The sequence below is a fragment of the Vanessa cardui genome, chromosome Z (genome assembly GCF_905220365.1).
Source record: "Vanessa cardui chromosome Z, ilVanCard2.1, whole genome shotgun sequence".
Classification (NCBI taxonomy): Eukaryota; Metazoa; Arthropoda; class Insecta; order Lepidoptera; family Nymphalidae; genus Vanessa; species Vanessa cardui.
Window position 1 is genome coordinate 6,020,211 of NC_061154.1, and position 17,595 is coordinate 6,037,805.

The following is a 17,595-nucleotide window of genomic DNA, read 5'->3' on the forward strand; positions in this document are numbered from 1 at the left end:
CTCCCTGTGGCGAGGGGAGGCGCCTTTATATTAATTTAGGGCCACTTTGCACAGATTACCCTCTGTATAACTGACTCTGGGGTTGCCTTTGTGACGGATAGTCATTTTTTAATCGCAGCTCATTATTCCCTTTGTAAATCGGAGAATGTTTTTAAAACTTTAATTGATTCAAGCTCTCATCGTATAATTGAAATATCTACAGGATAGAATGTTCTCAAAAAAAGTCGGTGAGAATTGATGATTTTATTGTCATACGTCAATTATAATTCGATGTGATTAGCATATAGCCAAAGAGCTTATTCTAATTAAAAAAATAAATAATAATAATATGCGTACTTTTCGAATAGAGACGAGACACCCCGTTCGGATACAATACGTGACACAAATAATCATCAAAAAGTCCTCATATGCTTCCTATATTTGTGTTTAAAATTCATCAAATGCTTGGAGATGAAAAAAACTATCGGATTAATTTCAGCCAGATATCTAATCAATCAAAGCGTAGTGGGGAAGCGTTACAGTACAAGATCTAATAGTTCCATTGTTATTTAATGAAGAAGAGAAGAAGAGACGAGAAGAGAAGAAAAAGAAAGAAGAAGAAGAAGGGCTTTTGTCAGCCACAGTACAATAATTAGGGTAATAAAAATTAACAATAATTGCGTATATATGCTTTATATTTTAAGAACTTTTAATAGATTTACTTTGAATAAATTAAACCATGTCCAAAGAAAAACTATACTTCAAAAATATCTCAGGATACGTTATAATTTTTCTTTCAAAAACTACACACTTACTAGTTAGCTAGTTTTAGCCTTTAAGTGGTAATATTTAAAACTATGTACATCTTTTATATTACAATATATATTTGTTTCTGATGTATAGCCTAAGGCTAAGGGTGCACAAAATTACAGGCATATGACAAACTTCCTACCATACTCATTTTTGATTTATTTAAAAGTTTCTTTCATTTTTGTTACAAATTATCTTTTAATTTTTATTATACAAGTTTTGTCTTTAATATATTTCGTTTATGAAGTTACGCGTCTTTTGATTTTCGTAAATGTTATATTTAATTATATTTTCCTAAAATATTATCATTTACAAATTCTACGCAAACGAAATACTTCATAAGGATATTTATCTTTATTAAAATAATGCTTATAAGGCTTACACAAATAATCATTTTTAATCGACGGAAATATAAATAGATTAACAGTAAAACTAAATGCTGAAACTAATTATTTTAGTCTTTTGGTAACGCGCTGTCACTTTTTCCCCGTGAGTAGACTCTGTACGCCGTCTTCGAGCCCAGCATCCTGTCTAGGAGGCTATGTTTCGCTCTTCTTCTGTGTGTGAGTACTTCTCGGCAAAGGTCGTGGAACACCTCGCCTACTTGATTCACCTGCTCGGCAGCTGCAACTTCTGCGAAGCTGCATTCAAAGTCCTTCGCTAATATTTCTCCTTCTTCAGGGCTCACCTATAATTTAAAAATGTTTATTTACTCATTTAATTCTATCAAGGAATTCTTTGTGTGTTCTTCTTATATTGCTTTTCATGATCAAAACTAACGTTTTATATTTTATAATTAACTTACTTCTACCGTCATCAGACTACTGTTGTATGTATACCTTGGTAACTTTATTTTCATATAATTATAATTATTTTATAACTTCATCGGAAGAGACTAGCGTCTGTGACACAGTCTCAGCCTAGTTCAGGCGCTTGTACTCATAGAATAATTGTACGTTCAATTTGTAATTCTGTACACAAGGTGTGATACATGCATTTTTTGATTTTTTTGTTATATTTATATTGTATATATGCATCAAAATAATGTATTATGAATTATGAACGCTATAATAAATACTTTTACTGGCAAACAAGAAAAAAGCCTATATCGATCTACCTGTTATTATATATAGATATTTTTTCTTTTATCAAAATCTTTTTATAGTCTTTGAAAACATTAAAATTGTTAATCCTTAATGTGAACATGTACTTGTAAGTGTTATCGATCGATCTTTTATATTATGATGACGATGTTAACAAAATAACATTTAGGCGACTCCGCACATACATTTAATGGTTATAAATATTTTTTGTATTCCGTTGAATATATAAAAATAACTATTTAGGCTGTGTATCGTCATGCAGCAATAGTCATACTTTTTTAAATTCAATGTCTGAAAATATTTTATCAAAAATTTGAAACAAAATGTTAATGAAAAGTTATGTTTAATATATAAAATTTGAAGAGTAGATACAAATAAATCCGTTGAATTTGTCACACCTGTCTCAAATGCACCATATCCGCCTTGTTACCGACGAGGGTTAGCGGCACTTCGGGCTGTAAACTCTGCTTCGCTCTCCGTACATAGTTAAACGAATCCCTATCAGTTATTGAATATACAAGGAATAGGCCATCGGCCCATTGTGCTATTTCATTCCCCGGGAGATCGTCCAAACTCTGCAAAATGAATATTTATATGATATTACATTATTATATAAGCAAGTAATTTGTTAAAACTATTATTAATCATAAAAACTTATATTTAAATCGTTGCTCTATCAAGGAATGATTAAAGTACGGCGTGACATAAATATTTTAGGCATTAAAAAAAAGTTTTTTATTTACGACATTACCGACGGTCAAATGGTCCAAAACTTTAAGTGATAATTTCCGCCATGATACATAATAGATATTGGTTCTGTAAAAAATAATAATCGATGCAGCGTCGTGCACTAGCATCTATTGTATCTCAGACGTTAATTTTGTGTCCGTAATTACACCTGCTAATCTGCATTGCACTAATACTTAATACTAGATGGATGACCTCCTAGCCACAAATTAGCAATCAGAAAATAAGTGTTATGGAAAACCTACCAGAAAGGCAGAGAGTCATTAAAAAAACTACTAACAGAATGAAAACTACTAAATAATGATTGATCTGAATCTTATAAATTATATGATGAAAATAAATTTGTACCATTTACCTTTGGGCAGGTATCTAAAATTTCGAAAAGTATTGGCTCCCCATCTAAGAGCGCCTCGTGTTTGTATTTGCTTTCTGAAAAAAAAGAAACGATATCTTAAGATATCATAACAAAATAAAATCTATTCTTCAAAAATCAAAATCGAAATCAAAATTAACTTATTCAAGTGGGCTTTTACAAGCACTTTTGAATCGTCATTTAACAATTAAGTGAAACTACCACCGGTTGGAAAAGTAGATTCTACCGAGAAGAACCGGTAAGAAACTCAGTAGTTACGATTTTTCAACATTAAAAAAGTACAATCATATTAGTTAAATACAATTAAATTAATTCAATTATATATGTATGTATTGTATCCTGCCTGGAAGTCAACAGGTATTAATTCCGATTTTTTTTATCACCTACAAAATCTTGTATCGAATAATATGCCTTTTTACCAATGTATTTGTTATAAACGATTTGAATTTACGAAACGGTAAAGTTAAAAAGGACTGCGGAATTTTATTATAGAAATGGACTCCGCGTCCCAAGAAAGATTTATTGATAAGATTTATTCTTGCGAATTCGGCTTGATATGATTGTTTTTCTTTTATATTTACGAAACAATAATTTCAAGACGAAGATATTAACATATACTAATCAAAATCGAAATAAGATAATCAATAAATTTGAATAACTTTATAACGATTTACTATTTTATTGTATTTTAACAATGTCATTTAACAATAATGTATTTGAACAATAAAATAGTAAAGAGTTTCAATAAAGTACTACTATAAGAAATAAACTATGTCAAAATAAATGTTAATTTATAAATGGATTCATAAATAAGCTGTTGGAACATGCTATGGCAGTAATATAATACGGATTGTTAGTTGCATTAGTAACTCAACAAGTATATACAACAACTTACCCTGCTGATGGTCGTACTCTCCGATGTATCTTTTTGTAAGAAATCGAACCGTGAGCGCTGTCAACAACAGAAAAATATACATTTACATTTGAATTAAAATAAACTATATAATAAATTAATTAATTAATAACCTTAACATACAAGATAATTCACGATGATTTTAAAAAGTTTATGCTTTGGTTGTGTCATCTTTTAAAATGACAAGTTTTATTTTAATAAACGTAAAATTAAAAAAAAAAAACAAATTAAATTCGCCGGTATGGCTCAGAGGTAAATACGCGTGAACCTTACCGATGATTGCGAGTTCAAACCCAATAAAGCCACTGAATTTTTTACTTGTAAATAATTCCTCGCGTGCAAAGCAGTAAAGAGAAACATCTTGGGGAAATCTACATGTGCCGAATTTGAATATAAGAATTAATAGCATTAAATGCTTAAATATACAGAAATATAAAATTAAAAATAGTTACTGTATAAATCTTGACCGCGTGGAATGGTGGCAAGAATGCTAGCAGCATTTCCCCGTTTAATCGTAATTCAATGAAATTATGTTTTACATGTTAATCCTTCAACGCGTTTTTGAGCAGATATATTATTACCTATTATACTTTTATTTTTTACTGTTATTAATTTGTAATAAATATATAATTGTTTATCAGTACATAGATTGTAATAATAAATAACAATGTGTATACAAAGAAATTACGCCCTAAATATGAGTTTTTACGGCACAATTTCTTTGTTTGTTCTATCACACACATAATAAGAAATCTACATTATGATTGAGTTTAATTTTAATAATATTGCAGTGTGCTGTTCTACTTAGTGGCAGGGCTTTGTACAAGCCTCAGTAGCAACCACTGACTTATCACAAACTCTACGACCAGACTGCAATACATAGTATAGGCTGTTTGTTTCAGTTGAAAGAGCGAGTAAGCCAACGTTGGCCCCACGAGTATGGCAGGGCATTGCCGATATAAGGATTGGCAACACTTCTTACAGTGCCAATATCAGTAGCTCTTTCGCAAACAAATATTATTAAATAAAAAAATAGACTCAAATTAGTTCTAATAAAATTTGTAATTCATTATTATTTTATACAAGCAGCTTTAAACAATAAATGTACGTAATGAGAAACTGGTACACAAGATTCCGGATCAAAGTAGTTGTTTAGACGACTACTTTGACGCTTCGAGTATTGTCTTCGTGAAATGCAAGAACTTGATCCAAATATAGTATAATAACAGTTTCCGACTAAGTTTAAAATAATTGAAGAATTAATGCAATAAAACTTTCTCTCATAGCTTATAAAAATAAAATTAAACTAAAAAAAAAATTAACTAAACAGAACTTGAGTTTATTGTATATATAGTTATATTTTAATAAGGGATTATTGAAATTAGTTAGTTACAACTAACCTAAAATTAGTTATTTCGAAAAGTCTCGTAGTTTCGAGACGTCCCGGGAACGTTGATCTCGAAAAATAAGAATTGAAAATTGTTGACACTTTTTTCTTAGACTAAAAAGCGTAGAAGATTAAAATAATAATTTACATTTAATGTGGACCACATGAGGAGTCCACGAAGAAGTCGTCTCCAACTTGTATTTGCATATGAATACAGTATTGCTATTGTCATTAATAATCCTAAAATGTGATTGTTCTCTAGTAATAAAACATGATGGGACATTAAAATATCGTGATCAAAATTATAAGGAACATACACAAAATGCTCAAAGTAAGCGTCTGGGAAATAAAAATTTCTGCCCACAAAAAAAGTTCTTACGTTCTTAAGTTTACCTTCTGTCCATTCTCTTTGTCTTGTGTACTTTAGTTTATTGTTTAAATGTATGCTAATATAATAAATATGTTTCTTAAAAAAAAGTAAGTAGTTAAATAAGTCGGTATGACATGTGCTTTACCACACACCATACATCATACGATACATCAATCATCATCATCATCTTACACATGGTTTTATTTTTATATTTACCGTATGCAATATGTTAACCTGCAGAAATGTAAATAAATGATATTTCGATAGCAAAGTATAACCGATGATAAATGTGATTTCAATCCCACAAAAATAACTTTTATTTACGATACGAATATTACGCCCGTGAAACTGACGCTATGAATTCAAATGTTCTTTTATAAGCAGACGAAACCAATGTCTATATAACTCGGTAATTATAATCTTTTTACTAAACTCGTAATCAATTTGTTGTTCATTTAACTAAAAAGAAAAATATCTTAAATGTAGTATGAATATATATATTAGTAATCTAATTTTAAATAAAGTACAAAACAAAGGTTTTCAAATAAACACTTGTAACCGATTGGAATTATATTGAATAAGTATAAACGATATTTCCTAGATAGAACGGCTGGCATACATTAAATACACCATGAATAGAGCATCTTGATTGACACTAAGAATTTTGAAGATAAACGCATTCGAAATGGAATGGGCGTGAATTACAAATAGCCGCAAGATCTTGTAAAAATAAACGATAAAATTCGATCGGCATCTGTCTTAATATTGGATTATGTTTGTTTGTTGAGCACACAATAAACATGTCCAAAGAATGACGACCGCTTTCGAAATTACGAGAGCATTAAAAGTCTAGCGCGTGTTTCGCGTTTATTAAAAATAAAGTTAACGTAACATCAGGGCACTACGCATCGTTGAACCGAGACTGAGATAGCTTCAGAACTAGGAAAGCAGAACCCACGCGAGGTCATATAGATCTTTTTTTTTCAATAACATTTTAATGACATATTATAAATCCGATTTAATTTCCCTTACCTTCTAATAATAAATTTTAACGCAAACATGTGTTCTTGTAAATAAAATAGATTCTAAAATTATTCAAAGTTTAGTATAAAATAATAAACAGATCTCGTATATAATTCGCCTAAGATATGTGGTACCTTCATACAACCAGATGTAGTTGATGTATTAATAAAGTTTCCTAAAATACTTGCAACTATAAATTAACATAAAATTACATTGTGGGATTTTCGTTTCTAAATTTGAATGACAGTTTTTCAGAAAATCTATTTTCTTTCTTCAATAATATATATAATTAGTTCATTTTTAGTAAACTTAATTGTAAATTGTTTTAAGATTTAAAATAAAATCACACTAAGCCATAAAATAAAACTTAGAAATCGTTCTATTCATCTTTCAAATAGAGGCGACCTTTTTGGTTCAACCATATTTATTGAAGTATAGTAGGGCACCATGAATTTTATGTAACGCTATAAGAGATTGTCGTTGGCTCTGTTCCGATGGGGTCTGCCAAATAACTCTACACTACATTATATGAATTTCGGTACAATAAGTAATTCACTGCAACTGACGTTCACAAGTTCATGGATACTTTGTAATAGGATTTCCTGCAAGCAGTATGTTATTGTTTAGAGCTTAGTGGAACTGCGCTTATATTTGGATTGAAATCTGATGTACTCGCTACAAACTGATGACCTTTTATGAATTCCAGGTAAAAATGAATCACTGAACATTGCGAAATATACAAAAGTTCACAAAAGCACCTAATTTATACATGTCCAAAGTAAAGAAGTAATGTATTTTAATTTATTTAAGTAAGATCGATTTTATATTTATAAAAATCACCCAGTAGTACAAATAAATGTGCTTGAAAATGACATTATTTGAACTATTATTCATTAACGAATCCAAAAAAAATTTGTATATTATATTTATTTATATTATACTCACTCGATTTATATTCATAGTTCCGACAAAAAAGTGATTATAGTTACTCTACAAAATTATAAATAATCAACTTTTTTTATTGATCACATTATAAGTCTACTATTAAAAGTAAATAACGTTCTTAGAACTTGTATTTGATTAAAATAAAATATTAAAAGATTTTATTTACAATGAAGTGTATTCGTTTCATATCTATCTAATGATTCAATCAATAACTGTTGCTACTGTCGATTTAATTCAGAGGGAAAATGTCGATATATTTGTGTCAATTACGTATACCTTTATACCTTTTTGACATGTCTATTTCTTCATGTAATATGGAATTTCATTCCGAAAAAAGGAGGTTGACAAATCTTAAATACGACTCATTAACAAACTAAAAGTACTAGATAAGATCCGAAACGGTAAATTATAATATCATGTAAGGGATGAATTAAGTGAAATAAATTGTGTATCTAATTGTATCCTAGATACTTTATGTTTCATATAAAAATACGTAATTACATTTTATTTAAGCTAGTGATTATTTTTTATACAACTTAAAAGAGAATAATTTACATGTAGGCCTTAATTTTGTACATATACTAATGCAAACTGTGTCTGTATCTACAATGAATATAATCATGAATGCTTGAAATACTAGCTAAAATCCGCAGCAACACTTCGATCATCAGAGCAAAAAATTGAAAAATATATTCTTAATGTTCGAAAAATATGAAAATCAAGTACGCCCTTTGTTTGACTGTAAATCAAAACACTATAATGACTTTTTAATTTTAATCGTTTATATAATCAATACAAACTGGCGATACTCCAGCATGGTAAGCCAAATAACAGGTTATTGGCATCTCCAATGTTGTCGTCACTGTTGCAATCAAAATTCCGTGTTTTCCCAACATATTATTAAACAAAAAGACGTATTCGAATTATACTTATAGTTTTGATTTCACCAACAACGTACGACTCGTATTACAATATAACTGGACCTAGAATTTGTTCGCTCATGAAGATACAATTTTTATAATCACGATTTTAATATAATAGTTTCAACTTTTTAGTAATGATTTTATTTAAAGACATGACCTCGGAACAGTTTTATGAGAAATAAGATCTCGACAGAAAACACCGTACCTACATACATATCATTTCAACGTACCCGAGAACTACGTTCAAAAACATTTAAAATGGTGCAAAAATATAATTTATTCTCACAGTCAGTACTAAGATATTTCGCCTAATGACCCATTACATTTCTCATATGTTAAAACAACGCATTATGTAGAGCTGTTTCGTAGACATATAGACCGAATCTCAACAATCAACTCTCACAAAAGCCTGTCAACCCGTCACAAGAAACACGTGCTATATTTCACGCTTTGAATGGAACACCCAAATATTTATCCAACTCGAAGTGAAGATTGAAACAAAATTTTCTCATTAAAATATCTGGAAGAAAAGTTTATGAATAAAAACATACATTGTTAATCGTTGCGGAGGCGATGGTAACGATTAATTGTTACACTTTTATAGCGAAGTTGCCGAGATCAAAGAGAAACGATTTAAAAACTACGCTAGCGAGAGATTTAGTTACAACATAAAACTTCTTCAAGAATTATGATACTGAAAATTTAAGCATTCGATACGTGCAATGATATATCTAAATGACGAGGATTTATGTCCTAGTTACGTTTCGTGTCTCGAGTCCCCGGGGCTTATTTCAAATCAAACATCTTATAAATCTTATTCAAGTAAACATTACAATATAACGTTGTTGAATCTTTAATATGTAAACCACCGCTTCGGAAAGCAGGCTCTTTACAGAAGAAACAGCAAGAAACTCGCACAGTTGTTCTTTTCAACTAAACAGATTTAGAATTGGTAGATTTGTATAAATAGGCTACTGCGAGTTATCCCTATGAGATAAGTATAAACCATTGAAAACTTTTTTAGAGTGTACAATACTGTAGTACATTATTTACAGTTATTTGGTAGGGTTCCGTCATCGTTTGCAATTTAAGCGCAAAAAACTGTTTATTTAAGATATAATTTTAAAACCTCTAATAATACCTCTGATTAGTGTTTCTGTACTATATTGTGCATGTATTATACACATGACACATAAAAGTATCGTGAATTTTGTGTTTTTTGAAAAAATATTTATTTATTCATGAATACCTATTATGTCCCCTTCAAAGTAATCTCCATGAGATATTATACACTATATATAAATCTTTCTCTTAAATCAATCCATCTATTTGAAAAAACCGAACAAAACTAATCATAAATAGGGACAGTGTCTTTATTTTATACTATATAATGATAATGATGATGACGCGTATAACAATGACATTCTCTGTGTTTTTATTAATAGTTTTCCTACACTACTACTGCTTATAATCTTTTTAGTTTAAACTTTCTTTTCTTCAACAAATTAAAGATCAGTTCTTAAAATTGACTTGCAACCTTATGTATTTAAGAATTTAAATATGAATACGTGAATTGTTTGACCTTGCCTTCTATTTAATAATATAAAGGGATAATATAAAGTAAAATCGAAATCATTAAACTTTTAACACAATGCAGTAATTAGTAGAAATTGGTAAAGGTAAAATATTCCATAATAATAAAAACAAAAAAGAACAATTCAAACAGCGCGGTAAATTGAACGAAGTAAATAGTGAATTTCGCATTAACAATTGTGAACAATTTAAAGTAAATTGTTTTTAATGACCTCCGTCATTCAACACTCAAAGTTTACAACCCTGAAAGTGTTAAATGAAATATTTCAAATAGAAGTCGATATCTTGCAAAAGGTCATACCTACTCCACTGTGTTCTATTTGACAGAGAATTTTTTTAATAAATTTATCAATGTATTTTATCAATCGGGGCATATATTTTTGCTATACTTATAATAAATGACAAGATCGTTAATATAATCGCAGATACATATATGGAGGTCATCGTTTTGTTTAGTTAATATTAACACTATAATAGACTGATTTTTACTACAGAGTCCACAGGTATAGTCCCTACTACAACATAGCCTCTTAGTGTACTGTCAAATATTATCAATATTATAATATTAAAGGAACACAATTTCACTAATCGTTATATTTCTATTTTATTTCAAATTTGCAATCAAGATCGAACAATCGACTAATCGCTTTTCAGACTGTTTCTCAATGGCGTTTGACCCTCGCGTTTGCATTGGCCAAACATACGTGTCAATCTAGAGCTCAGTTTCCCTCGCTATGCTTTGTGAGTGATCTTGAGCTGTCGGTTTACATTATATCACAATAAATTCGCAATATCTGTTTTTTAGAAAAGTGTCTTAAAAACATATTATATTACAATTTAAATATATTACATAACATAAATCTATGTATGCTTATATCTTTAAATTTACTTAACGGTTTTGCGGTTTTTTTTAATGAATAGAGTGGTTCGAGAGAAAGGTTTTTGTACCTATATAATACACGATCAATATAGTAAAGAAACTCTGATAATTATGAAGTTTTCTATGTGATGTACACAAACAAATTCCGTAGTATATTTAATATCAATATTGAATATTGCACCCGTGCGAAGCTGGGGTGGGTCACTAGTATATTTAAAAAAAAAAGGTACTAGGCCTTAGCTATTCTGAAAGAAAATCTAACCAGTCCTGTAATAATTAGCTTAAAGTAGTAATATGCAAGTTGAAAATCACCCAAAGTGCTTTATTTCGAGAAAATATTCTGATAGGCGCAATTGAGTTCAGCTGTTCGCCTGTTGCAATGCTCAGATATAAGTGCTTAGTGAATACAGCTCTCCAGAAATAAAAACTACTTATTTATGCCGTGTGGACAAACGGTTTCTCGACTTAAAAAGGTAGATAGAACAATATAAATGACATAAAATAAAAGTATAAATCGGTCTATCACCCAACGCCAAGACATAAGACGTAATTTAAATTGTAAAAATAACAATAGCCTGTGTGTGGGCACGTCGTTTATTGTCATAATCGTATATAAATTAATTTTCAGATATTTCGTATCGATAATCGTGATGACTGGTTGACGTAATGATCTAAGATATTGTTTCGATCGGCTCAGCATAAACAGAAATAGTTAACATATTTCCAAATATATTTTTAGCTCACTAGAGGGCGATCTTATAAGCACGTCATTCTCTTGTCTTTGGCTATTCATATCTAACTATACATTTGTACCAATTCAGATATTTTTAAAAGACATATTTTGTAAAATTTATAAATAGACATATTATTGTGACGGTTTCTTTATTTATAAATTCACACAAATGATATTGTACATCAAGTAGATTATCGAATGAAAGATCGAATGAAAGACAGATGTTACAAGTTCAATTTGGCTTTGGTTTTCGACTGCATAACATTACTGATTGGATAGATTTTAGTATAGTCCTGTCCTAATTTACTTCTCCTTAATTTATAACAAAGAATATTATTCATGTCTAGTGAAGTACAATATATTGAACCTTAAAACTTAGCTTTAGAACAAAACCCTGATAACCGTTGAATTGCTGACACAAAGTGGGACATTTGTTTTAATTTTATGAACCAGAAGAGATAAATAAATACATTAATGAACAGCACTGTTAATAATATTTTCTAACGACTCGGATATTTGTTGGATTGTAAATACACATAACACTTAGTCTTAGTAGGTAATGTTATGAGACTATGATGACAGGTAATATACCTACATAATAATTGTTAGGTATATCGATTTAGTCAATTTACCTAAGCTACTACCAGGGAACAAATTATTGCTGATTTAAACAAGTATCTGTAACGAACAATTAGACAAGGCACGATTATTGAGGGTACTAAATAATTACAGTGAATATTGAATATACAGATGCCAAATTCTAAATCGTAAAGCTATTTTAAAGTAAGTTACGATTAAAGTCAATAAATGTAATATCATATTTTGTGTTTAAATACTTTTTAACCGCGAAAAAGTGCATTGAAAATTTGTTCATTGACCCAAATACATATCAAAAGTACATGGCGCCGCAAGCCAATAACAATGTTGGCGCCAAAATTAGACGAAAGCAAACTGAATTCTAGCAATTATAATGTCGATATATTTAAAATTTCCTTTTGTGCCAGTATCTTATTAAATCAATTCTAGCAACACACACGACGGCTTGTATTTTTATTGACATATCTAATGATATTTTAGCAAGTACCTTGGTACTCGATTGTAGCGCGATGGAGGATCATACTTATACGCATTTTTTATTTTTATAATACAACTCGAAGCATGTACATATATTCTATTAATATGAATTATATATTTAATTAAGATTAAAATAACTCCACTAAAGTTTCATCCTTGTATTTACATTTTACACACTCGAGTATGATAGATTCGCATTGCAAGTTAAAATAGAGTAAATGTTTTGCAAAAGTATATATTTATGTATATTTATAATTACTAATATATATTTATTACCATGATAAAATGAATCGCTTTCAGCTCTCTGTTTGCTTCATCGATACATATTCAAATATGGTCAGATGTTTCAATCAATGATTAAGATAAGCGAAGAGTACCATCAAGACTTATGTTACTTTATGACAAATAGTTTTAATACGTGAATGAGACTTAACATGCTTTATCAAAAATAAGGAAGTAAGAATAGTACAGCAAAACTTTCATCAAACTTGTGATAATTAACGCGAGTATTACTAATCTTCAAATACATCTGATAATGCAAATTACACACATGACTTATATGTACGCACACGAATGAAAAAACATGATAATATTTTATAATTACTCTAAAACGTACTATTCTTAGTTTCTTCAAAAAAAGTAGCAAGGTAGACTTTTCCGTCAGAGGTATAAACTCTCAAAAATTTATTTAAATTTTCATATGCTGAAAAACACAATAGCACAGTTTCCCTGAAGCTCGCATTCGTCGCACACATACCACTTTTGCCGACCGATGGTGCACCGACCACTGCCACTTTCACTTCGGACAGCGACGATTTCTTCCGTCTAATCCCTCGAGTTGTCATTTTCTCATGTGCATGACCCGACCGCGCGGCGAGCCTGCCGAATGCTCCGCGTGCGGCGTTTGACGTACCGCTCACCGCTTCACTCAACGAAAACCCCGCTCCCGCCTACCAGCTAAAAATATATAAAGCGACACTGCTCTGACATCGGTTCCCGTGTTAATGGGTCAAGATCTGGCCAAGATCAGTCGTGTAAATAGGCATGTTTACGTCGCGTTGAGCTTCCTGACGCTTCGCGCCACGTGTCCGTGGCGACACGCCAATCTAATCAACGGATCTTAACTTAACAATTTTATTTCAATAAATTACTGACAAGGGCTACTTTAGCTTATTAGCTATGTGATATATGTGTCCGAACACTAGTGAGCATTGTTGAAGATCAACGTTATTGAGCGGTCTACTTCGAAATGACTACCTACCACAAATTTATTTTTGATTCAGTCGCTGTCTACATTGTTTTATGATGCTGTCGTGGTAAATAGTAGTCGACTACGGAAATAAATGTACAATGAAGTCGTAAAAGAATTTTCATCGAAGACTATATACGGCAGATTGGAATGTTTGGCGTATTGCCAAAAATATGCCTTTACAATAAAATATCAGAAAACGTTAAACAAATAATGATACAATGGTATCAAATAGTCAGGATTTTTTTATCTATTCTTACATGTATTTCAAAAGTAAAATAATATTACTCAGCGGCATTAGTAGGAAGTTAATGGCAGATCACTAAAGAAAACCTTTGCAAAGTTTATTTTGAAAAAGAGTGGTGTTGTAACCAAACCGTGGCTATTATCATTAATAGAACTTTGACTTCGGCCCATTTGGGTGAATAGTACCCACTCAACATTAACGATTCCAAATTCAGTAATGTTTATGTTTTGCTGTTTGGATGAGCTATTTTTCGGAAATAAATTTAAAAAAAAAAGCGTATGTAATGTCTTTCAAATCTATTCCTATAACTATTCTTGCTAACAACTACTGTTCAAATATTGTATATTTTAAAATGTTGTTTGAAAATGAATTAAATATTCAACTGTACTTGGCCTCTATAATTTAAAGGACGACTTATAAATATAATTCTTATTGTAACTTTATATTAACCGCGACGAACAACGTCGAACGCACCGTCAACCTTTTAGGCCTAAGATAGCATCTCTTATTATTTATAGTGATATCCAAGATCATCATTTGATGACCGTGTGCCGCAGTAACAGCAACATTTAATCTTTGACCCTGATTAGCGACGATTCACGAAAGTAAATTAGAAATAATTGAGAAGAAGAAACCAAAAGAATCATTTTTGGAGATATACAAATTCTCACGCGTACGCAGAGCTAAATAGTAAAGTTTCATCTCAATTGGAATAATAGTCTAGAAATGAATTGCGCTAACATACAAACATTCTTGTATATTTATAGTTACGGATATTTTTGCTTACAGACTTGCGTACAAAAAAACAATTAGGTACTCTTTACAACAACTAAGTCATTTTACTCCTTCAGTTTTAATGATTCGACTATATTCTAGGAATCTAAATGTTTTGCCAGTACTCATTATTGTAATCAAAGATAAATCTAATAACAAGGATAATTTATATTTGTAACCATTTTTTTTGTAATTTAAATTGGAACGCTCACGAGTAAATGTGCCACCTGATGTAATAACACTTATTTAATGGCTCAACTAAGATGTTATGCTTCTTGTTAAAAGATATACAACATCTGGCTCACTTACTTTTATAACCGAAACACAAAATACGTTGCATTTGGCGGTAGAATAACAGCTGATAATGATATGGTGTTTAGTGTCGCGGTAGGCGGTAGTTAATGTATTTTAAGTACCTACCGAAAAAGGTTTAATAGAGTTTAACGTGTCTCCTGACAGAAAACGAGGTTAGGAAATGTTTGTCAATCTTTATCCAGAATTTAGGGACCTGTGTCTTGCTGGTACGGATTTCGCCAATTGGTATGGTGAAGTACACAGAATATATGGGATATTCTACCGTAAGCAGCACTAATTAATTTTGTTCTGTTGTAGTTTGAAGGTTTAGTGAGCCATTGTAACTGCAGGTATGAGTAACATAATATTTCAGTTCCCATTACACCAAATAACCTTTGGAAGACTCATTAGTGTGTTGTAAGTAATTGTTAAAGTAAAGCGCCAATGTCTACGGTCAGTAAGGACCATTAGGAGTCAAATGACCATTTTGGCAGTCCGTCGAACATTACCATTGAAAAATACACCAAACCGTATTAATAACACATTTTTTTTAAATGAGAACGCCTGCTCACTATAATTGTCTTTACCGCCAAGGTAAGTTACTTGGAATGTATCAAGCTATTTGCGCGAGAAGTACATTTCATACAGCAAAACCGCATAAGTACCCGGATAAGTGTATTTGCAACTTTGTGTTAGAAATTACACAGAGCATTGCTGTTCGATGCTTTTCCTGACTGTATAAGCGTCGTCTGTTAAAAAAACGACACCTTGGTTCTGGTATCGAGAGGGAACTATGAGAGCACCATAAAATACTTTTTAAAGTCGTTTTAATCAAGCGGAAAAATGTGTTAAAAACATTGTATAATACTCGATTCAATTTGAAATTATTTATCTGATGTTTTAATTGATTCATTACTCCCTAGCAACAAAAGTATATTTAAATAACAATAAAAAATCACTGATTCCTATTTCTTTGAATGCATACTTGTTAATAGCTGATAAGACGATACTAACAAAATTATAGAGAAGCTTGAGGAAGGTCGTTTCCAATGTTATGGTTCATATGGGCTATTTGTGAGTTTATTTGAGTCGTTCGACAGAGAACTTGGCAGCGATGATAAATAGTGAGTCAAGCGTTAAAAGAATTTCTTATTTCCGTGTTCAGGCCTAAAAAGAACCCAAAAATATGAAGAAATTAAGTTAGCCTACAGATAGTCCTGATGACTTTTCACTGCCAAAAGACTAAGTACTGCCTGAATTGTGTTCTCTATGATTTGAAACAGCGCAATATGGACGAAAAATAAAACCGAGAATTGTTCGATACTGTATAATAAGATATTGTCGAAATTAACTTTTATTTGCCTTTTATTCAGAAGATTTTAGAAAACCGACCTAACAATTACCAAATTCTCTGAAGGTGAAATAAAAAAGTTTTATCTTTAAAAGCCCCTTCCCTTGCAAAATAGTATAATGTTTTAATATAATTTATATACATTATTCAATTTATATTACTGAAATTGTGAGTTATATTAAATAATACTAAAACTTTTCCTTAATTAAATTTATTTTGTACAATATTACATCATATATGAACATCTCAAACAAATATTCATTTAAGTTAAAATATATTTTAAAAAGAGATTATAATAAAAATATTATTGCTTGGAAATAAAACTACACCGAATGATATATGTAAGTAAATTAATTTAATTCTTAAGTCATCAGTAAATTACAAAAGCATGCGTGGATCTGTACAAATAGTCTGACAAGGAAGAGATGGAAACAATAAAAATACAGACGAATTGATAACCTCCTCCTTTTTGAAGTCGGTTGAAAAGAGTACTTGTAAGTCACAATCGCATCAGAATAAACAATGTGAAAATGTTGTATTTAAATATTATAGTAATTAACTCATTATGTTCCAATTAACTGAATATGTTCCAAACCTTCTCCTCAAAGGGAGAGGAGGCCTTTGGCCCAGCAGTGGGAATTTACAGGCTGTTGTTGTTAGTAATTAACTCATTCGATTTACTTGAATTGTCGAGCAATTCTCGATGAAATGCTCGCCGTTTTGGGAGACTGAGAAACTGTATCAACCCCAAGTCACATAATGGAGACTCCGTATCAATCCCCAGTTATCTAATGGAGATCTTGAAAATATATGTGAAGTTTTGGTTA

The 17,595-nt window shown here is 30.7% G+C and overlaps 1 protein-coding gene across 1 annotated transcript; it reads right to left on the reverse strand.

Annotated features, from left to right (window-relative positions):
* Positions 1-228: 228 nt before the first annotated feature.
* LOC124543131 (ras-related and estrogen-regulated growth inhibitor) lies at positions 229-13,874 on the reverse strand. The gene is made up of 5 exons (XM_047121198.1): positions 13,611-13,874; positions 3,908-3,964; positions 2,995-3,068; positions 2,291-2,467; positions 229-1,477 (listed from the first exon to the last, which is right to left on the reverse strand). The coding sequence occupies exons 1-5, from the start codon at positions 13,696-13,698 to the stop codon at positions 1,244-1,246; spliced, it is 630 nt and encodes a 209-aa protein (XP_046977154.1). The 5' UTR covers positions 13,699-13,874; the 3' UTR covers positions 229-1,243.
* Between the last annotated feature and the right edge of the window lie 3,721 nt (positions 13,875-17,595).

Excerpts from the sequence above, each read along its gene's own strand:
- LOC124543131 (XM_047121198.1), bottom strand. The coding sequence starts at position 13,698 with ATGACAACTCGAGGGATTAGACGGAAGAAATCGTCGCTGTCCGAAGTG. Across the intron at positions 3,965-13,610 it reads ACCATCGGTCGGCAAAAGTG|CGCTCACGGTTCGATTTCTT; the intron begins GTATGTGTGCGA and ends TGTTGTTGACAG. Across the intron at positions 1,478-2,290 it reads ATATGGTGCATTTGAGACAG|GTGAGCCCTGAAGAAGGAGA; the intron begins GTGTGACAAATT and ends TTTAAATTATAG.